Consider the following 21,378-nt stretch of genomic DNA (forward strand, 5'->3'; position numbering starts at 1 on the left):
GTCAGCCCTGCCATGTACAGCAGAGTGAAGAGGAAGGAAAGCAGTCTGACTTGATGATCAGCTCCAGCCTTAGACGGTTGTGTCCATCTGAAGGGCATAGTCTTTGAGGAAGCATGGTTCAGCACCTGTAACAATGGTCTGTCAGGACACTTGCCATGTGCGCAGACCTATAATTACGTCCTGTCTGTTCCTCTGTCATCTTACTGCATAGAGAATGTGCAGCAGAGGCCATGGCCTGGCTAGGGTGGCTGCCTGTTCAAGGTGCTGGGGTTCAGTGTAAACCTTGCTCTCTGGAATGTGGGTGAACCCCTGCTTGGCCACATGTCCAGAGGAGGTGGGATGAGGGCTGAGGGCTGAGGTGGGGTGGTTGCAAGTCTGGTTGCTGGGCGCCTCCACCCTGTCATTCCACAGGAGCCTCCTGGTCAGAAAGAGGCTGGGGTGCAAGAGAGGAGGGGCTTGTAGGTGCTTATCTGATTTGTTGAACTGTCTTTTGCGTCACTTCCCTTCACTTTAGTTCATTAGTTCATTCCATGTTATGCACCTAATTTCAATTTTGATATTTTCAAAAGAGACATTATATAGTTACTGTGTTGACATTGGTGATGTGAAGGAAACATGCAAAAGCTGCGGTATGGCTTTTCAATTTGCTCTCACTTGGCACTTCTAATGGTGGAGTATGAGCCCTGCTCTTGCTCTCCTGCTTTGGGACTTGTGGATAAAGGCCAGCCTTGCACTTGTTTTTCAGATTTTGCAGTCCCTGTCAGCACCCACAAAGACCCTGGAGCCACAGGTGGGCCATGGCCAGCAGGGGCATGGCAATACCAGTTCCAGTGCCATGCTGCTTGGCCCGACGAGGGGCGCTCCTGACACTCACCTGCCACCACCGCACCGCCAGCCTCCACCGCAGCACCCATTGCAGCACCCCGTCCTCCACCTACAGCCTCCACAGATGCCCCAGCAGCCCTGTCCACAACAGCAGCACTCATTCCCGCAGCAGCCCCAGCAGCCCCAGCAGCAGATCCTTCAGCACCCATTCCCCCAGCAGCAGCTGCACCCCCAGCAACAACTGCACCGCCCCCAGCAGCCCCTGCAGCCTTTCCAGCAGCAGCACCTGCAACAGCAGCTCCATCAGTTGCAGCAGCAACAGCTACAGCACCAGCAGCTGGCACAGCTGCAGCAGCAGCAGCAGAGCCTGCTACAGCAGCAGATGCAGCAGCAACAGGTACAGCAGCAGCAGCTGCAGCGCCTTCACCAGCACCAACAGCAGCAGCTGCAGCATCCTGCCCCTCCACACTTGGGCCAGGCACCCCCAGCCATGCAGCACCAGGCCCCGCACCTGCAGCCCCCGCCGCTACAGCAGCCCCCTCCACAGCTACCGCTGTGTGGACACGACCCAGCGGTAGAGAGTGAGTAGTGGGTTTTTTAAAGTCTAGTGCTTGTGTAAGTGCTTTTGAGGGTGAGGTGTGAGGTGGGGTCACACCTAGTAATGATCACAGAACCAGGAGCATGGGTCTCACATCCAACAGAGCAGCTGAGGTGGGTCACACTGTACTCCTTTTCCTATTCTGGGGTGTTACCTGCTGGTGGAGGACATTCCTAGTCATCTGTAGCACTGAAGGTGTTTAGCATCCAGGCATAATTTCTGTCAGCCTTATTTTTTAATAGCTACTGTACCCAGATGATCAAATCTGTATATCATTGCTGTGTTCCCGGTGTACACAGGTTTCTGGTGACCCCCTCAGGTCAGAACTGACTTAGTGCAAGCTGAACACACAGCTGTGCTTGCAGTTGTGCCTGCACATTCATCAAGTTCTGGCTTCTTTCTCTCCTAGTTCCAGAAGAAGGCTTCCTACTGGGGTGTGTGTTCGCAATTGCGGAGTACCCGGAGCAGATGTCTGATAAGCAGCTGCTGGCCACCTGGAAAAGGGTGAGCTTCCTGGGGGTGTGGACTTTGTGCTGAAAGATGAGCCATTCTGAGCATAGACTGCCTGCTCCAGCTGCACTTCTGAGACACAGCTGTGTATTCCAAGCTTATTGTGGGCATTCTTGCTGTGAGCCCTCTCTGGCTTTGGGGAGGTCAGTTTTGGGCCTCAACTCTCTCGCCTTTTGGTGAAGATTTGGGGCTTTATCATCTTCAAGATCCTTGTGGCTCGGAATTCTAGGGCACTCATTCTTTAGAGGTGTTGGGTAGGGGCCCAGTAGAGGACAAGCTCTGGCAACTTGTATGTGTCTGAGTTGTTCTGTTCTTCAAAGATACATGCTAGAGAGCACTGGGACTCCAGGCTAGCAGGGACCCCAGTCTTCTCATTGTGGAACAGTGGTCCATTTTTTTGTTTTTTATTTTGACCTGGTGGATTTTAGAGAAAAGAAAAAGCAAACACTTTTCTTGCCATGACACAGATCAAAATTGAGTCCAACATTTGTTTGAAATAAAACCCGAGAAGAGTTCAGACACAAGTTGAATGAGTTTCACTGTAAGTATTCCTGGCATTTAAACCCGGTAGTGTTGCTGGCCATGGTAACATATGCCTGTAATCTCAGGATTGGGAGGCTGAGGCAGGAGGATCATCATGATTCCAAGGCCAGTCTGGGCTACTTTGTGAGGCCAACCTGGACTATATGGAGAGACCCTGTCTCAAAAAACGAAAAACACTAATATAAACCCCTGGTGTGTAGAGGAGCAGAGACGAGCCAGACTGATCCTGACACCTGAGGAGCAGGGCTCTGGGGCTGGGACAGACATGGCACAGATACCATAGGAGCCTGAGGAAGGATATTCGCCTGCCAGTTGGGGGTTCATTATGAAGCCTGCAAAGGTAATTCCTGGTCTGAATCTTACAGGGTAAGTGGGAGTAACCACTTGAGAGAGGACTGTGTAGAGAGAAGGGAGTGAGTGAGTGAACAGCTGGCAAAGACTGGTTCCTGCCCAGCTTGATGAGCAGAGACTGGCAGAAAGCTTCTGTGTTGGGTCTGAGAGGCAGTGAGGGCAAGGGACAAAGTAGGTGCGACTAGAGAGTGACCAGGTGCAGGACAGCAAGGCTCAGGAGGAGAACTTCAGAGCAAGACATGATGGATTAAGGGGAGAATCAGCATTGCTTTAATTTTCTGTTGCTGTGTAACATTTCTCCAAGGCTTTGTGATTTGAGACAGCATTTATTGTCCCATAGATGGGAAATCCTGAGGTTGTATAGGTGACTGTGACTCTGCTGTCCCCTGTGGCTGTAGGAGTTGCACCTGGGCCTTGCTATGTGGCTGTTGAGGTGCTGGGGTGGCCACAGCAAGGCAGGCCTCTGCCCCAGACCACACACCCAGGATGCAGGTATGGTGTTGCTGAGCTAAATCCCCGGCCCAGGAGCCGGTGTCCTTTGTAGCTGGGTGGTGAGCATCCACATTTAGGCCTTAGGGAGCGGCTTGGCTCTTGGGGTGATGTAGCAAGTAATGGGTGGACACAGTTTAAGGCCACCACACTCATTTCTGTGAGTTTGGGGGACATCAGGAAAAGAACTTGGAAGCAGCAGGTGGGGGGCGAGGGATGAGGTGGTCATGGACACTAGGGAAGCAGAAGGTGCTTGGAGAGGGCATTGGTAGCTGTGGGCTACACCACTGGCTGAGGAACAGGTGAGAGGTGGGTGTGGTTAGGTGGGAAGGCTGAGGACAGAGCCCTGGAGCTGCTGTCAGCAGGTGAGGGGAGGCAGATTGATGGGTCACCTGGCAGCTGGTGGGATGTCGTGGCTCAGAGCAGGGCAGGGATGCAGTTTTTTCACTTGTCTTGTTAAAACCTCATTTGTAGTAACTGAAAATATTAAACTTACAAGTAAAGGAAACAGAATGGGGCTTTTGGGGCATTGGGCCTGTTTTTGAGTTTATATGTTATGATACACTCATGTTCCCCCTCCCTTGGTGCACAGTAGAGGTTTGACAAATACTTGGTGCCATGTAATTAGCATAGAGTATAGAATGGCTCCTTCACCCCAAAATGTTGGTTCTGTTTAAAATTCAGTTTTCAGGATTTACTTATTTCATCCTGATTTGCTCTTTTCCCTTTCCTTCCTTTTAGAGTAGTGGTTGTCAAGGTGGGGTGAATCTGCCTGGGATGCTTGGTGTGTGAAGACGTGTGTGCTGGTCAGGTCAGGGTTTCCTCCTGGTGTGTGGGGTGCAGGGGCCCTGGGGCTGCAGACACTGTGCTGCCCAGGGCAGTCTTACGACACACAGTCTCAGGTCCAGAGCAGAGAGGTCATGTTTCATTTTTCTTTGGGGATTGAACTTGGGTCCTTGTGTTTTCGACGCAGGAGGGGGAACCACTGAGCTAAATCCCCGGCCCTCATTTTTCTTCTTTCACCCTGGACATTGAGATGAAATGAGTGTTGGGATTCGTGTGCTGAGTAGAAAATTCTGTCAGTGTGCACGGGTGATGGGTCTTTTGCATAACTGTCTTTTAGACCTGCAGTCCCGCTAAGCCCAAGGGACTGAGGTGCATTCTGGCTATCTTTTGTGCAGATCATCCAGGCACATGGTGGTGTGGTGGATCCCACCTTCACGAGCCGGTGCACACACCTTCTCTGCGAGAGCCAGGTCAGCAGCATGTACGCACAGGTGAGGAGGTGGCCCCGCCACGCTGGGCAGGGCTGCTGTGTGTGCTTTCACAGGGCCTTCAGAGTTGGCTGGTTGGTATTTTTGGAAAGAGCTTTTTCTGCCTGCTTCTTACTTTCATGGAGCCTGGTAGAATGGGTGCTTCTATGGATGCTGTTTGTCATTGGTGATGGAGAAGGAAAAGGATGTCCTGGGTAGCATTTGGGAAAGGGTAGGCATCCCTTGTGGGCACTATCCCAGAATGTCATGAATGTAGAAGAGCATTCATGCTCTTGTGGCTGCAGAGGGCAGACATGGAGTTTCTCTGTCCCCACTGGGCAGAAGCTTTCTCCTTAGGGTTAGTCCCTCCTTTTACCTGTGGAGTCTTCTCTTCTCATAAAATGTTCTTACCTATAAATCAACCACTTACACATGTTAATGTGTTAGTGACAAACAACCCTTAACATAGTCCCCTTGGGCTGAGGATGTAGCTGAGTGGTGGGACCCTTACTTCAGTGTGCAACCCTCAGTTCAGTGTCTCACCTGCAGCAAAAAAGAAAAGGAAAAAGAAAAAGCCTTCTTGCAGAAGTAGCTATTTATTACATCTACTTAGAAATTAAAAATGTAGGAAATCTTGTGAGCTTTTTTTTCTGTGGTTAATTGTAGGTGTACATTTACATTTTATTACCTTGCTTTGTGTTCTGGAAGAATTTTAATTCTGAGAATCATTAGTGTCATGTCATTCCTGGTTGTTCTTACTGATGTCGTACCATCCATTGCTCTTATTCCCTGTTGCAGGCTCTTGTTCATAGATAGAAACATTTTTTGGTTGGATTGAAAGTATCAGCTGCATCATTGTAGTTGGTTACTTTAATAAATTGTGTGTTGAATGGTATGACTTTCTTTTAATTTATGAGGCTTTCGAGGTGGCATTTTTAGTCACACATCCTTACTATTTTGCATCTAGTTCTATAGCAAAAGTTCCAGAACAACAAACCTGTAATCTTGTTTGACAGGCGATAAGAGAAAGAAAACGGTGCGTCACTGCACACTGGTTAAACACAGTCCTGAAGAAGAAGAAGATGGTGCCGCCTCATCGAGCCCTGCATTTCCCTGTGGCGTTCCCGCCAGGGGGAAAGCCGTGCTCACAGCATGTAAGGCAGGGCTAAGGGTTTTGTCTTGTTTTTTTTTCTCTTGAATCAGTCTTCTTGGAGAACAACGTGTACTGCCTGGCCATCCCTTGCTTGCTCTGGGCAGTTTTTCTGTGTACTTTGGCCTACCGTAGAAGTGCCCGGCATGAAAATAGCTTATTTCCTGTTGTTCCCCAAAATAGGCACAGTATTCTGCATGATCAATTTTTAATGATTCTCCAAAGTATTAGTGTTTAAAATTCTAAAATTAATCAGGTATCGTGGCCCAAAAGCAACCACTGTTGGGCAGAATTTTATCAGTATTTGTGTGTTCTACTACCTAATGATCGCAAAATTGGGATCAGTACAGAAGATTAAAAATGTGACTAATGTATGCATCTGAGCAATGTCATACCAACACCAAAAAGATTTTCCTGTATTTGATGCCCTATGTTTAGTTGTCTTCTTCCCTTTGAGGGTTCTGTGTGTAATGTGGTGGCCATAAATAAAATTCTAGTCTTGTCATTCTTAGGAATGATAGTACCAAATATGTCCTGTAGTGCCAAAGAAATAATGAAAAAAAGGTATATAAAACAGCTACAAAGTTGAAGAAATACATTTTTTAAAAACCTTGTTTGCTCTTTTTCTATAGATTATCTCTGTGACTGGATTTGTGGACAGTGACAGAGATGACCTGAAGTTGATGGCATACCTGGCAGGTGCCAAGTACACGGGCTATCTGTGCCGCAGCAACACGGTCCTCATCTGTAAAGAGTAAGCTCTGCGCCACGACCATGTTCAGTCCTGAATTTACATGCAGTAAAGTTACCGTTTCACCTGTTCTGTTTCCTAATATGTCGTAGTTTTGTGGCAAGAATCCCAGTGTAGGAGTTAGTCTATTGAAAGAGTGGATGTGATGATATTCATGGTAAGCAGTATTAACAGAAGTACCTGTGAACCATCTGAACTGCTGCATGTGGATGACTGAGTGGCACTTGAATCAGTGTTGTGGTTTGTCCTCAGGTGTGGGGTCACAGCAGGACTGGCAAGTGGCCTCCTGATCCAGTCAAACTCTGAAGCACCTTTGCCCACCAGCAGGGGTCACCAGCAGCTTTGCTGAGATATCTGCCACTTTTGTTATGAGAGGTGTTTTCTTTGGCTTTGTTGACAATAAATACCATTCTAGACAGTTGACAGCTCCAGCATTTCAGAAATATGATTTCTCCTCAAAAACAGACCAAGTGGTTTAAAGTATGAGAAGGCCAAAGAATGGAGGATCCCGTGTGTGAATGCACAGTGGCTTGGGGACATCCTGCTGGGGAACTTTGAGGCGCTGAGGCAGATCCAGTATGGTCGGTACACGGCCTTCAACCTCCAGGACCCCTTTGCACCCACACAGCACCTGGTGCTGAACCTGCTGGGTAAGGAGGCTCCGCCTGCTGTGCGTGTGATGGGTGGGCTCCTTGCTGGTGCTTCGGCTGGGTCTCCCTGTGGTGATACCAGGCTTGGCTCTGCTGTTCAGACCCCTCTTTACTTATTTCTTGTTTCTTTTCTCTACACTGCCCTGAGCCCTTGCTTGCTCATGGTGGGGTCTTGGCATGGGAAGGAGCATGGGAAAGCCTTAGTCAGTCCCTCAGGCCAGGTGCCTTGTAGGCCCTGTGGAACATTACCTGTTTCTTGGGCATCAGTGCCTTCTTTGTCACTGTCAGGCTTTGCTGTTGCCTCCTGGGCATCTCTGTGCCACCTGCTTTCAGCCCTTTGCCATCACCCAATTCCACATGGGGGAATTGTGCTTTTATTCTGCTTTTCTGGAGTTGGACATTATTTGCAGAAGGCCTTTCAGAGCAGGCTCTGATGTTCTTCTGAGGGAGCCCACTCTGCTTTTGGAGTCTAATCATGGGGAAGCCCTTCTTCCTTTTGAGCCCAGAGCTGTGTCCCAGCCCTCCGTGGTCTCTTCCCAGCTCTGAAGCAGCTCTAGAGGGCCAGCCTTGTGGAGATGTCCACTCTTAGCACCTGCCCTGGCCTTTTGACTACCTTTCCCATGGCATAAGTCTGCTGGTCCCTGGGCAGCCTCTGCCTGTGTGCTGTGTTCCTTCCTGTCAGCCTGGATCCAGCCTGTGATGCCAGGACTGGACCATGCCATACATGGGGGGATGCCGAGACCTGTGATGTCACAGGGCTCACTGCTGGTTTCCTGAGGGCTTCTTTGTGTCGACAAAAGCATTGGTTCACTCCCTCCCTTACCTCATCCCCCAGAAAGTTTTGAAACTTAAGCATGGCACTTAGTCCTGTTCAGTGTTGCAAGAAAAGCCACACATGTGTCTGGGGTCACCAGCCCCAGAAAAGGCTTTTAGAAAAAGGTTCTTGTGTCTGAACAGTGTATTTATTGTTAAAAAATAACTTCTTTATCTCTTTAGATGCGTGGAGAGTTCCATTGAAAGTGTCACCAGAGCTGCTGATGGTATGTTACATCAATACCTCCATTTGGCTAATACTGTACTGTTCAAGTGGAGCAGGGATATGTTTGGAAATTTGTATTTATAAATTAAAATTGTTTTATTACTGCTGTCATGATGACAAACGAAGGCTGTGTCTTCATATTGTCATAAAATGCCTAATGTACTCTAGGTCTGATTTTTCTCCTAATTATTGGTGTTGATGATGGTCATTCATATCTGTCTGTGTGGAGTATTTCTTGCTTTGGAGAGCTTTGTAGTTGTTTTAGGGGTTGGAGGATAGGCAAGAACTTGAGCACCATTAGGTGCAGAAGGCCACAGTCAGCACCCAGGGGCCAGACCTCCTCCTCCGCAGGGGCAGCATCCTCGGATGCCGTGCCTGGGCGAGGGCTCTGACGGGACCCTTCCTGCCACAGGACACGCAGTCTGAGTGCCATCAGTTCTCGTGTGGGTGTCTTGTGGGAGATTGCCACATGCTCAGCTGTAGGTTTGATGAGTACATTTTTCTATTTTTCTACAATAATAGTTACAAACAGCAGTGCTTTCATTGTTGGTCAGTAATGATGTGTTATATACATATAATACACACACACACACACACACACACACGATGTGTTATATACATATAATACACACACACACATACACACACACATGTGCGCACACGCTCTTTCAGATCCTCCAGGAAGCCTATTGTTTGTTTGCTACTGTTTTTTTTCTAGTGCTAATGATGTGATCATATATGTATTTTTTTCTGGCTTAAACTGCTTATTCTAATTAAGATTTTAACAAAACATGAGTGATCAGCTCTGACACACCAGCAAAAGCGTATGTTCTCTTGGTTCTTTTAGATGAAGAAAATTTTGGAATAGCTGTTAGGGTCAAGCTGGAAAAGTGGTCATCACTTTTTCCTCCCATACCACATGGTAGATATTCTAAAATTATCAAGGCTCTACATGTCAGGTTCCCTGGTGGCTGTGTGTTAAAAAGCTGAAAATAATAGAGACAGTGAGACTCATTTAACCTTTTTGTCCATCCTACCATGTTTCTGTCTTTGCTGCTAGGGGCCTGACAGTTTGAGATGGAAGCGTGGTCTGGAACAAGATCCAGGGATGGTGCTCTTATAATAACAAAGCAAAGTAAACTCTCCTGCACATTATTGTGGAACTTGAGCCTCTGGGTCTAAAGGGCTAAGATTCCTGATGTGTTGTAGGTGTGTGTACATTTACTTTGGTTGTTAAGTATGGTAGCGATACTTAGAAAATGTAGTGTGTACTTTAGGTTGAGAAATAGTTGAAAAAAGCAAACATAGTTCAAGTGATCAAACATGAACAAATCAGTATCATTTTGAAAACACCCTGAGAGAGGAGCTGGCAAAGGTCAGGGGCAGAATGGAGATGATGGTGCCAGGGACCTCTGGGTCATGTCCTCTTCTGTCATCTTTCCCAGCAGCTCCAGCTTCAGGCTCAGGTATGGGTACCGCACCTCGGCTTCTTCCAGTAGTACTGTTGATCTGATTGTCATGGAGTGTCTTTCCTGACAGCTTGAGTGCCATTTCTGTATTAGGAATGGTCATTTTTTAGGGGAATATAATTGCAGTCATTATATTTTTCCCATTTTAATTTGGGACACAGGACAAAGCACTTGAAATAATAATGGTTCTGAGAAGTTCCAGGTCGAGGAAAGAATGGGACAAAGACACTGAAGATCCAGGAGAGTTTGTTGAATGGAGAGGGGAGGCAGAGCTGGCACAGAGGCCCCGGTGTGTCCCTTCACTCCTAGTCCACGTGTCCCAGCTGTGCTCCCATTACCCGTTCTGAAGGACCAAGTGCATGTTTCCTACAGATGCTTACCTGATTGCTTATTTGGCAGATAACCTTCTTGGAAGCTGGTGCACTGATGGGAGACTGGTTTGACTTAAAGTGGACACATTCTCATTACAGGGTATAAGATTACCTCCCAAACCGAAGCAGAACGAAGTAACCAGCATCCAGCCTTCTTCCAAAAGAGCCAGGTAGGAATAGCGACTCTCCTGCCTTGTACCTGGCCATCTTTACAGGTCTGTCTTGGAAGATTTGTGGCAATTGAACAAAGTTTTTAAGGATTTTCACAGTAGCTAGGATTTGAAAGGCTTTATATTACTGTGATTGTGTCTCATTGCTGGAGACAGACATTAGATAAAGATGTTCAACAGACTTCTATTTTTTATTTAAAAAAAAAAAACCCAAACAGTGTTTTCCTGTAGTTCCAGCTGTACCAGAACTGCTACTGTGTCAAACAGGAGTACATGGCCTGTGCCAGCTGCTGTAACCCTGCTGTGCATGGCCAGTGCCCCTTGCGGCCACGTGGGCCCCTCTGGAGTGATATGGGTGCCGTGTAGTCGTCAGCACACAGTCCTGCACTGGTTCTCAAAGTAGTGCATAAGGCAGTGCAGCCAGGCTTTGTACTCTTCTAGTTCTAGAGGACTCTTGTTTCCTGAAGTGCCTGGTGAAATGCTGCTCAGAGTTGCCTTTTGCAGTAACCATTTCATCATTTCTCCTTTTCCCTGCTTCACACTGTCCTCTCCATGACCCACCATCCAGTACACACATCTCAGAAAGTCCTAACTGGGGCGGTTATCGTAATTTGGGTGTCCTGAGCATTGAACTGCAGGCCACACATGGGCTGCATCTCCAGCTGTTTTTATTTCTTTTGGAGATCTCACTGTCATTAGGTTGCCTTAGTGGGGCTGGAATCTGTTTTTTTGGTACCTACGATCAAACTCGGGACCTTGCACTTGGGAGGCATACACAGTGCCACTGAGCTAAATCCCTTTCCCTGGAATTTGTTATTTTCCTGCTCTAGCTTCCTAGAGTACTGGGATTATAGGCATGAGTTATCACACCTAGCTGGGATTTTATTTTTAGTTCTGTGATCAGATTACTGCAGATAAACTTTAAAATTTCCTTAGAGCATAAATATAAATATATAAATGTAAACTGAGAAGTAAGATTTGAAAAGTATTAAGGGATCAAAAAGTACAAATATTTGTTTATTTTTGGGTTTTTGAGGCAGGGTCTTGTTACATATGTAGTTCATGCTGGCCTTGAACTCAAAGCTTAGACTGGTTTTAAGCTTGGAGATCTTCCTGCCTCAGTCTCCCAAGTGATGGGAATACAGGTGTGTGCCTGGCTCAGATATTTAAATTTTAAAAATGTCTTATAATAAAAGACATTGCCATTAATTCCCCTCAGAAACCAACCCCCTTCACTTCGGACACACTTTCCCCATTGTTCTTGCCTCTTCGTAAAGACATTCTGGAAGTCTTCTTTCCTCATTGTCTTCAGTTGTACTGTCCTGGCTGCTTTGATGTCCTGAATCAAGGCAAAATGCGTACCTTTCATGGTCATTTTGACTTTGGGGAAGAGACAGAAATTGCACAGTACCAGGTCCATTAAATAAAATGGATATGGACACAGCATCATGTTCTTACAAGCCTGCCTTTCTGTGGGATGACACTGGACAGAAGCAGTCACTGTGGTTTTGATCACACCTCATAAAGATGCTTGGGGAAGAGCACTTTCAGAAATGCTGCAGAAATTGGCAAGACCGATGGGATATGTGTTTTTGAAGCAAGGGGGACCCATGGCAGTGTCTCTTACTTGTAATAAATACTTTTAAATTTAAGCATTCACCAAATGTTTTGATCACACTCTGTAAGAGACTAGAAGGTCTGATTCAAACACCTCCCATGTGCTTCAGTGAAACAGCTTGCTGGTCCCTGTGGTAGAGGACAGGATGAGGATGAAGGAGATAGCAGAGGCACCGGGATGCACTTTCTGGGGTCCTTGAGTCAGGGTGATGTCACAGCAAGGAGCAGCAGCTGAGTCACAAGATTATTTTACAAACTCAGTATAAAAATAGTGGCAGGATGTGGAAGTGCACATCTGTAGTCCCACCCACTTGGGAGGCAGAGGCAGGAGGATTGAAAATTTGAGCCCATATCCTGGTTGAGCAACTTAGCAAGTCGTTGTCTCAAAAACCAAAAAGGGCCAGGGCCAGGAATTTAGTTCAGTGGCACTATGCCTGCCTCACAAGTACAAGGTCCTGAGTTGGATGCCTGGTACTCGGGGGGCGGGGGATAGTTGTGTGGCTCACTGTGAAGGCCCTGAGTTCAGTCCCTAATACTGAAAGAGAGACTGGCCCTTATGATAGTCAAACTATCAAAATCAGTGAAATAGAAAAACTAGTTATAATATTTTCTTCCTTTTAAAAGCCTGGTTAAGAACAAAATCAGTCGGGGGGAAGAAGGGTTGATGAAGAATTGGAGACTGTTGATCATGACCGGAAGTTAAGTGGATGCTGCCCTTGGATGTTTCAGATTCTTCGGGGGTAACTCTGGGTGACAGCCCATTGCCTCTTCTCTTTAAGCATAAAACTACACATGGTTAGGGGCTAGGGATTGAGCTCAGTGGTACCACCGCCTGCCTCACAAGCACAAGGACTAGAGTTTGATCACCAGTACCAAAAGAAACAAACAAACAAAAAACCACACAGTTAAAGCCCTTGCAGCTTTTCCCCTGTTGAGTCCCATGTTTACTAAAGAACATTTGAAGAAAATAATACAGGCATTACTGTTACATTTTTATTTTACAGAATTGAGGATCTACCACCTCCCACTAAAAAGCTGACTCCGGAGCTGACACCTTTTGTGCTCTTCACTGGATTTGAGCCTGGCCAAGTTCAGCAGTACATTAAGGTGAAGCTGGAGTCTACATTCGGGATGTTTAGCTGTGTTCCTTGCTGATCATACTTACTTCATGCTGGTTGCTTAGTAAACTAGTGCTTAACTGGAAATGTCTTATAACAAACTTTAGGGTGCAAGTCTGCAAAGTATTTGCAGACTTCTTCCTTGTCATAACCAGGCATCCAGTGACTTCTGCCTGGATCTGTGCTGCTGTTCATGCTCGGTTTCTTACTAGCATCAAAATAATTCAGAGGCTTTAATCAGCTTTAAGGGCCATGAGCTCTGGTTCTTGGGCTGAACACAGTTGGTCCAGATTTGTATTCTGAGGGACATAGTAGTTGAGAAGTGGGAACAGAGTTGTAAATACACTTTTTGAGATAACAGCACAAGGGATGCTGGGCTTTATTTTGCCATTGGTGTTTTATTTTGCTGGGGGAGGGGTTAAGAGCTGAGTTACCCATATGAGGTTGGATTCGTAGTTTACTCCAAATTTATGTACAGCTTTTCTGTCTGTGGGTACAGCTATTATATCATCTCTTACATGCCCATGTTGTAGTCTTTTCTGCCGTCCTTTTTAAAAATGGAATTAGTATGCTAATGTAGCTGGTAACCCAGTTCTGTCGGAAGAGCCTGGGTGTGTTCACCTCACCTTTGGAGGTTCCTGTCCCTTTTTTTTTGTGGTATTGGGAATCGAACTTAAGTCCTTGCCCTTGTGAGGCAGGCACCAAAACCACTGAGCTAAATCCCGCCCCCCGGAGGTTCCTATCTTGATCCTGCTTTGTGTACATTCCATTGTAGCTTCTGGTCCCTACTTCTGCCTGTGTCTTGGCGTTTGGATCCTGTGCACCTGGCTGCCAGTGTCATGTCCTGCTGATGCTCCTTCCCTCCCCTCCCCTCTGTTTGTGGCTGCAGAAGCTTTATGTCCTGGGTGGCGAGGTTGCCGAGTCTGCACAAAAGTGCACGCACCTCATCGCCAGCAAGGTGACACGCACTGTGAAGTTTCTGACGGCCATCTCCGTGGTGCAGCACATCGTGACGCCTGAGTGGCTGGAGGAGTGCTTTAAGTGCCAGAAGTTCATCGGTGAGTGGGCGGTGGGACCCCATCTTTCCCATGCCTTGATTTTTCATACACATCTGGGTTGTCTTTAAACTACTTGGTAATTATTCATTTGTGTTTAAGGGATTCCTTTGACAGACTGATAGCTTTCCATTTTACCTTGAAATGTAAAGGTTTTGGTAGTTTGAATGATACCAGGGGAGAAATAAGCTCTGTATCCCTCTTTGTTGTTTTCTTATTTGGAAATGTGGCTGTAAAGTGAAATCTCCTGACACAACAATTGTAGTTGGTTTGTTTACTTGGAAAGAGCAGTGCACACAGATGTGCCGGTAGTTTCTATGAGTTTCGCTGGTGGAAAAAAGACTTCGTCCATTCCTCAAGTGGAGTGTTCAGAGCACCATGTGAAGGAAGGCAGTTCTGAGGGTGACAGACACAATGTTTCCAGAGTGAGCGCAGATTCTAAATGACTGTTTTCTCCATAGAATCTGTGAGCTGTGCCTATAGGGTTGGTGTCCCCAGCTATCCCTCGGCCAGGAGCCTTGAAGCTTCCCATGTGTCTCCTCTATCCTCCACTGGTTCCAGGCCGAGACCCTTTTTCCTGCGTTCCCAGTTGTGTTTACGTGGTCTTTTTGCTCCAGTCGTACTAACACCAAATGGAACTCCTCTGCTACCCCTGCCACGGGGCAGGCATGTGCTTTGCCAGCCTCTAATGCACTGTCACACATGTTCATGGTGTTCTGCCAGTGGCGTGCCCTGGCTGTTGTGTCCCTATGGTACACACACACACACACACACACACACACACACGCACAGAGCAGATAATACAGCTGCCCAGGGGCGGAGCATGAAGTGGGCAACCTGTGGGGTCACACTGATCCCCTTCAGTAGGCTCCCCACTCCTGACTGAGCTAACCTGGCTTCTGCTTTTCAGGCTCAGGTAGTCATTAAGTCAGCTTTGCTAAATGAGAACATTTCAGACAAACCATTTCAGTTAGTGTAGACTGATGTTACTGAGAAATTAAGATCAAGATGCAGACAGTTGAAATTGCTGTGTATAGAAGAGCCAAAAGCAAACATGCATGCAGGATTGTGTGTGTAGGATGGTAAGGCTTGGAGAGTAAGTCACTGGTGGGAAGAAGACCCCAGATTCTCACTCCCATGTCGAGTCACTTCTTATGTCTGATGTTGTTTTTGAGCCACTGCCTGGCAGGGTTGTGTGCTGGGACAGCACAGGGCCTAATCACCCTGCTGCATGATGCCAGTGCTTCCTCACCACTGAGAGCACGGTGCTGAGTATCACCCACTAGGCTGCCGAGGCACGGACACGGTGGGAGCATAAGCGGGAAGCGGGCTGGGCATGTGACCCTGAAGAGATGAGGCTCCTCGCTCTGCACGTGCACGGGTGATCCCTTACATGCCACAACCGCTGATTATGGGATTACAAGTGCAGTTTAGAGAGGAGAAAAATTGCAAGGACAGATGCTGCCTGACTAGTAAACCGATTGGCATTTCTAGTAGTTGGTCAACAAATTTCAGTATTTCTGTCATGAAGTAATTACTGCTCATGACCAGGGCGCAGCAAGCTGTTCCTTGGACTTTACATTTCTAAAGAGAAGAATGTGCAGTAAAAATAGTTCAGGCCCACAAACCCTTGAATATGTGTCCTCTGGTGATCCAGTTTGCCGACACAGCTCCAGGCTCCCCATGGTGTGGTGCTTGTGGTGGCCGTGCATTCTAGTGGAGCTGTCTGTTAGACTGAGTGGTGATCCCACATCATAGCAGGAGACACTTCTCTAAACTCGAGCCACAGATGCAGCATGCCTGGACCCATGATATTTAACTTGTGGCACTTGGATATTTCTTAAAATGTTGCCATGAGAACTGAAAACCAGTTTAAGAATTCTCAGAAGTCTTTCAAACACTGATTGCTGTACGCTTTCTTTGCTTTGCTGGGAATTAAATGGTGCATATTTGTATCTACCTAAGAGGAACAAGTTTTTGATAAATAGGAAAGTTTGGTAAGCTTGCCTGATTGGTGCTGATGTGCCCCATGGCACTGGGGAGTTGCTCGGTGTGATGGCACCAGGTATGATATCTTAAAGCTGGCCATCAGGAGTGGAGTCCTGGCCTGGGGTCCAGGGTGAGAGTTGTGACACCTTGTGGTTGTGTGGGATTGGGTTAAGGATGAGCCAAAGCTGTGGGTGTGCAAGAGCCTTCCGAGCACTCAGTAATGTCTCCATTTACAGCGCTGGCAGGTTGATTGCCACTGGTCTAAGAGAAGGACCCATCTGCCTGTCTTTTTTTTTTAGTCTGACCCTTTTCAGGGGGAAGTAAATGAAAGGTAATGGTGAGGCATAAATACCCAGCATTTGCCCAGGCAAATGTAGCCACAAATAACAGGTACTATGTGAACGAGGGCAGACAAGAGGGGTGGGCGGTACTTCAGACATGTACACCGTTGTGTTTTCCAGATGAGCAGAACTACGTCCTCCGAGATGCTGAGGCTGAAGTGCTTTTTTCTTTCAGCTTGGAAGAGTCCTTGAAACGGGCCCATGTTTCTCCACTCTTTAAGGTAGGCTGAAGAGACAAAGCCACATCCAGGCAGGCAGATGCCCTTGCAGGGGTGCAGTTGAAGGAGCTGGGCGCTTGGTGGTCACCCTGCTGCACCCACAGCACCCCCTCCCTGTTCTGGGCCATGGGAGCAGCTGCTCCAGGGAACTTGTGCACCCTGGGACCTGTTCTTCACCGATCTTAATGACTGGCACAAGAATCAAACGTGCAATTCTTTTCGAGGCAGAGGTATTCAGAGAGCTGTTCATGGATAATGTAATCCATAAAAGTTCACTTTCTGCTGTTAAATCTTTGAAGGACATTGCTTACACTGTTCTCAGTAAATGTGTGTTCAGCTATAAAAGATATTGGAAAAATGTTAATTGAATTTTGCATAATTCAGACCTAAAGATTTAAAAATATTTAGATGAGAGACTCAGAACAGTTGGGAAGTATTTTTGTATCAGAAAGCTAAGTAAATCAATAACCTCTTCTTTGAAGTTCTCCTAAGGAGCCAGTTTAGGAGTTAGAAATGACTTAGAATACTGAATTAGCATGAATTTTATTGAAAATAGTCTGATTTTTCAAATATTTATTTAGCTTTTTTCCTGTGAGCAGCTTAAAGCAAAACAGTATTTTGTTGTATACATAGAAATGAGCTCATTAGAGAATTAAATCTTAAGCATTGCTCTTACTGCCTCCTGTGTTTGAGTCTAAATAATACAGAGAAAGTAAAGGACATGATTTTTATGCCAGAGTGGTGCTGTGTCTGGCTGTTGCCTGGTAGATGCCAGTAGGTGTAATGCAGTGCCAACTTAGGGTGAATGGAACTTGTGACATGGGTGTGTAACATGCTCGCTTGTTTGCTGAGCACTCTGTTTCCTTTGCATCTCTTTGCATTGTCACAGCTCTTATGTCACATGCAAAGGTGCTTCGTAGGGCTCTAGGCAGAGTCCTGACACAAGAACATTACGTTCATAATTTCAGGAAATTAGACATTTTATCAAACATCTCAGGGCTAAAAGCATTTGAAAGTATAGTACCTGTGTTTTCATTTTACTTTCAGGCAAAATACTTTTACATCACCCCCGGAATCTGCCCAAGCCTGTCCACCATGAAGGCAATTGTGGAGTGTGCAGGCGGGAAGGTGCTGTCCAAGCAGCCATCTTTCCGTAAGCTCGTGGAGCATAAGCAGAATAAGGTGAGGAACACAGTGCACCGCGCCTGGTGGCTGTCAGTGTCGTGCTCAGGGGTGTCTGTCATCACTGATAGCATGTGTCCTCTTCCTTAGAGTCTTTCGGAAATCATTGTGATATCCTGCGAAAATGACCTCCACCTGTGCCGAGAGTATTTTGCCAGAGGAATAGGTATGCAGTTCTCTTTCTGTGCCCTGCCTGCCACGAGCACAGCCCACATGCTTGTGTCTTTGTTAACGGTTCTGGTTCTTGTTCCTTTCAGATGTTCATAACGCAGAGTTTGTTCTAACTGGAGTGCTAACACAAACGATGGACTACGAATCATATCCTTTGACAGAGCAGGCTGTGGCCAGGGGGTGGGGAGGGGGTCCAGGCCCCGTATGGGCCAGCCTTGCCTTGTCCTCCCCTGTGCTTGCTGTGGGGATGGGTGCTGCTGGCAGCCCTTCTTCTTTAAAACCTCGAGGGGCCTCAAGTACGCGTGGTCTCTTGCTCACTGAGAGGTCAGTTTTAGTACTGAGTAGTTGGTGAGGATCTGCACTGTCTGCTCATGTAGGTGTTTAAGCGTTTCAACAGTTAGATAAAATAGAAAATAACTGCAAAAATAAATACTTTAAATATTTATTTCTTTTTATGAACTAGTTTTTGACTTCTTAGTTTTCAAAATGAAATGTAGCTTGTGTGCATTCTCTGTGCCCTGGAGCTTGGCCAGGGAAATAAAAACACAGCTTAATAGAAGTATTCTGATAAATCATAATGTTTACTAGTAGATAACAGACAAGGAGAAGCCTTTAGGATAACATTTGATCAGACTTAGGCTGTTTATATTTTCATGCAAGGAGGAACACATAAGGTTTCTTGTGTTGTTTATAATCTTCATTAAAAATCAGAAATACTGCTTTAGTGTGGGTCCAGCAGCCCATAGTGAAGCAAAATGCGCCTCACAAATCCTTGTGCAAAACCACTATTCAACCCTGGGTTCCCCAGGGAAGGTGGTGGAGCTTCCCAGAGGAATTAGGCTGAGTGTCTGCGCAGGAGCTGTGACAGCCTGGGCTGTAGCTGGACCTCTCTTTGTATAGTGCGCATGCTGTTTTAGACAGGAGATCAGAGTTGTCCACTCCGTCTCCTTCACATGCACTTGGTTCATTCTGTGGATGACGCTGGTCAAACAGTTCCCCTTAGCCTGAAAGGGCTTAAGATGGTGTAGGCAGAGGACCTTGGGGGACTGTTGGGAGGACCCCTATAGAGGAAAGGTGGTCTCAGCTCTGTGAGCCAGCCAGGTGCCATGCAGCTGGCGCTGGCCAGGGTGGTGCTTGTGCAGGAACAACCGCACATTCAGGACCAGAGCTGGGTGGGCTTCGTGTGTGTCCATGAGTAATGGCTGGGGAGTCTGAGGACAGAACCATCTATCCAGGTTGTGTAGATGTGCTTTGAGCATGTTCTGTTTATGCATGCTGATCCTGCATCTTGTCCAGGTCTCTCTACTGCTCAGGTTTATGTTGGTGAGAGCCTTCTGCATTTATTTTCAGGAGAAAGAATTACTTGTGTGTTGCTTTGTGCGTGGTCTGTGAGTGTTGTGATATCTCAGGGGCCTTTTCTACACTGAGCCTGAAAGAGGCTTGGCCATTGTGGCCCATGGGATGTTTGAAGGCATATAGAGCTAGTGTTGGTGCTAATGTTCTGGGAACTGAACCATCTGGGTTGTGCATTGGCCCTGTTAGCTGAGAGGAGACCCAGCTGGTACTGGGCCTCAGCTTTGGCCAGGGCCTGGAATGACACCATGGCCCCTTGTCAGCGTGAGTGACCCTGTCCATGTGGAAGGGCTCTGTGTTACTTTATTTTATTTTTGGTGGTATTGGGTATTAAGCCCGTGTGACGGCTGAGGAAACAGTGCCGTTCCAAATGGGACTGAAAAATGGGGAGCTCCCGGTGCAGGCCTTTGTGCAGTGTTGCACTTCTTGTGTTCAAAGCCATTTTCCTCAACAGGCCCACATATAAATTTAACTGATGGCCACACTCCCGTCGAGCCGGATCTGAGCCAGGAGCCCAGGCTCCCCATCGGCCAACTGCATGCTTGTTTTCCAGCTGCTTCTTTAGGGACGAGGCACTAAAGCAGGAAGACAGTGGAATACCTATGCTGCATCTTATTAAGATGTGTAATTTTATTCTGAGGAAACATAAATTATGTTTTGTATTATATGACTTTATGAGCCCACACTAGGTTTTATGATTTATTTTCCAGGTTTTTAAATGTCTTCACAAAACTGTATGAAATTTCAGCTACAAATAAAATGATGTAAATAAAGACCTTGCTATCTAAATTATGGATGTTAAAGATTTGCAATGTTTTGTACATTGATTATTTTTATTTCTTATACTCTTTTCTTTTATATTGATATCTTGCCCATATTTTAAATAAATGTACTTTTGAACTTAGAATTGAATAATCATTCTTTTGTAGGTACTTAAAAAAAATACATGCTTGTGATACATAATAAATGTATTCATCATGGCGCATTGGAACATGCACATCACATCTTGATGCTAGGGGAAACTTTCCTAGTCTTTTACCTGGTGGAAGGCGTTGCTGGTCCACACAGCCTGGAAGTGTGGCCATCACAGAGTGCAGCACTGCAGTGGGAAGCAGCAAACACGCCTCCTGCTTCTGGTGCAGCCCTGCCTAGGTCCTGCTCAGCACAGCACAGACCCCGTTCCATTGAGTGCAGTCCCAGCGGTGACTCACCCTTCTGGTCGCATCGTGGCCACTGCTTCTGTCTCACAAGAGTGTGCACCTGAAACTCTCCCTTGTTCCCACAACATTTTCCAGAAGTGTTTTCTTAGAAACATTTGTGATCTGCTTTGGTGTTCATCCTTTAATTGCACAAGCTCTACATTTGAGTCCTTGAATGCAGTTTTGGGAGCACATGGGTTAGAGTGTGGACACAATGAAGTCCCCTGTGGTGTCCTCACAACAGGCTTTGTCTTGGTTGTGTCTTACCAGCACCGCTCCTGCAGGGCTTTCCCCCAGCCCAGTAGGCCATGGAATCAGTCTGCAAAGGGAAGGAGACCTGGCTTTGGGGACATTGCTATACCGTGTCACACTTTGAAGCAAAGGCCAACACCTGCCTTAGCTGTTTCCTGTCTGACTTGTCCTGTGGCAGTTTCTGTGGTGACCTGATATTAATAAGGTCTTATTAAATACAACTGTCTGTGTTTATTGTCTATAAGAATATTTATCTGTTGGACATTTAAAATATGTCCTAATGGCAGTGTTTGCAGATGCACAACTTGCTACACCTGCCTTTCCAAGAAGATATTGAGCAAAGTGGGTGAGGCGGGATAGGCTGATGGGGGCTGGCCTTTCTGATCTCTGGTTTTCAAGAAGGCTGATTATTTTCTGCTGAGGTCCTGTTTTGAGGGAAAGAGGGAAGCTTTGTTTTTGGAGGGAGTAAAATAACTTGGGAAAGATGAACTTGAATGGAGACACAAAGGTGAGAGGAAGAACGTGGAGTCATCTTGGTGAGAAGTTCAGGAGACAGCCCTTTGGGTGGAGTCTTGGAAAGGCACCTTTCCAGAGGGAAATTTCACTTTGGTCACACCAAAAATTGTACGCTAGGGGAAGCAAGAACAGCAACGTTGATCTAAAGAAGGAACGTAAAGGCAGCAGAGAGAATTGAAGAGTGGAGTGAGGCTGCCA

At 46.6% G+C, this 21,378-nt stretch overlaps 1 protein-coding gene across 2 annotated transcripts in view; it reads left to right on the forward strand.

Moving 5' to 3' along the window:
- The window catches only part of Paxip1 (PAX interacting protein 1), a 38,982-nt gene extending 18,982 nt beyond the window's left edge, over nucleotides 1-20,000 (forward strand). For both annotated transcript variants that reach the window (XM_019210358.2, XM_019210359.2), the window contains 15 exons: nucleotides 746-1,406; nucleotides 1,833-1,927; nucleotides 4,498-4,593; nucleotides 5,586-5,723; nucleotides 6,352-6,473; nucleotides 6,936-7,120; nucleotides 8,117-8,160; nucleotides 10,099-10,169; nucleotides 12,791-12,893; nucleotides 13,794-13,962; nucleotides 16,410-16,510; nucleotides 17,555-17,689; nucleotides 17,780-17,855; nucleotides 17,947-18,007; nucleotides 19,674-20,000. In XM_019210358.2, coding sequence (XP_019065903.1) covers nucleotides 746-1,406; nucleotides 1,833-1,927; nucleotides 4,498-4,593; nucleotides 5,586-5,723; nucleotides 6,352-6,473; nucleotides 6,936-7,120; nucleotides 8,117-8,160; nucleotides 10,099-10,169; nucleotides 12,791-12,893; nucleotides 13,794-13,962; nucleotides 16,410-16,510; nucleotides 17,555-17,689; nucleotides 17,780-17,855; nucleotides 17,947-18,007; nucleotides 19,674-19,689 — 2,073 coding nt within the window. In that variant the 3' untranslated portion in view covers nucleotides 19,690-20,000. The remainder of the gene's footprint in view (nucleotides 1-745; nucleotides 1,407-1,832; nucleotides 1,928-4,497; nucleotides 4,594-5,585; nucleotides 5,724-6,351; nucleotides 6,474-6,935; nucleotides 7,121-8,116; nucleotides 8,161-10,098; nucleotides 10,170-12,790; nucleotides 12,894-13,793; nucleotides 13,963-16,409; nucleotides 16,511-17,554; nucleotides 17,690-17,779; nucleotides 17,856-17,946; nucleotides 18,008-19,673) is intronic.
- Nucleotides 20,001-21,378: the final 1,378 nt, after the last annotated feature.

This window comes from Fukomys damarensis, unplaced genomic scaffold, assembly GCF_012274545.1.
Source record: "Fukomys damarensis isolate Sample0158 unplaced genomic scaffold, DMR_v1.0_HiC HiC_scaffold_16, whole genome shotgun sequence".
NCBI classification, from domain to species: domain Eukaryota; kingdom Metazoa; phylum Chordata; class Mammalia; order Rodentia; family Bathyergidae; genus Fukomys; species Fukomys damarensis.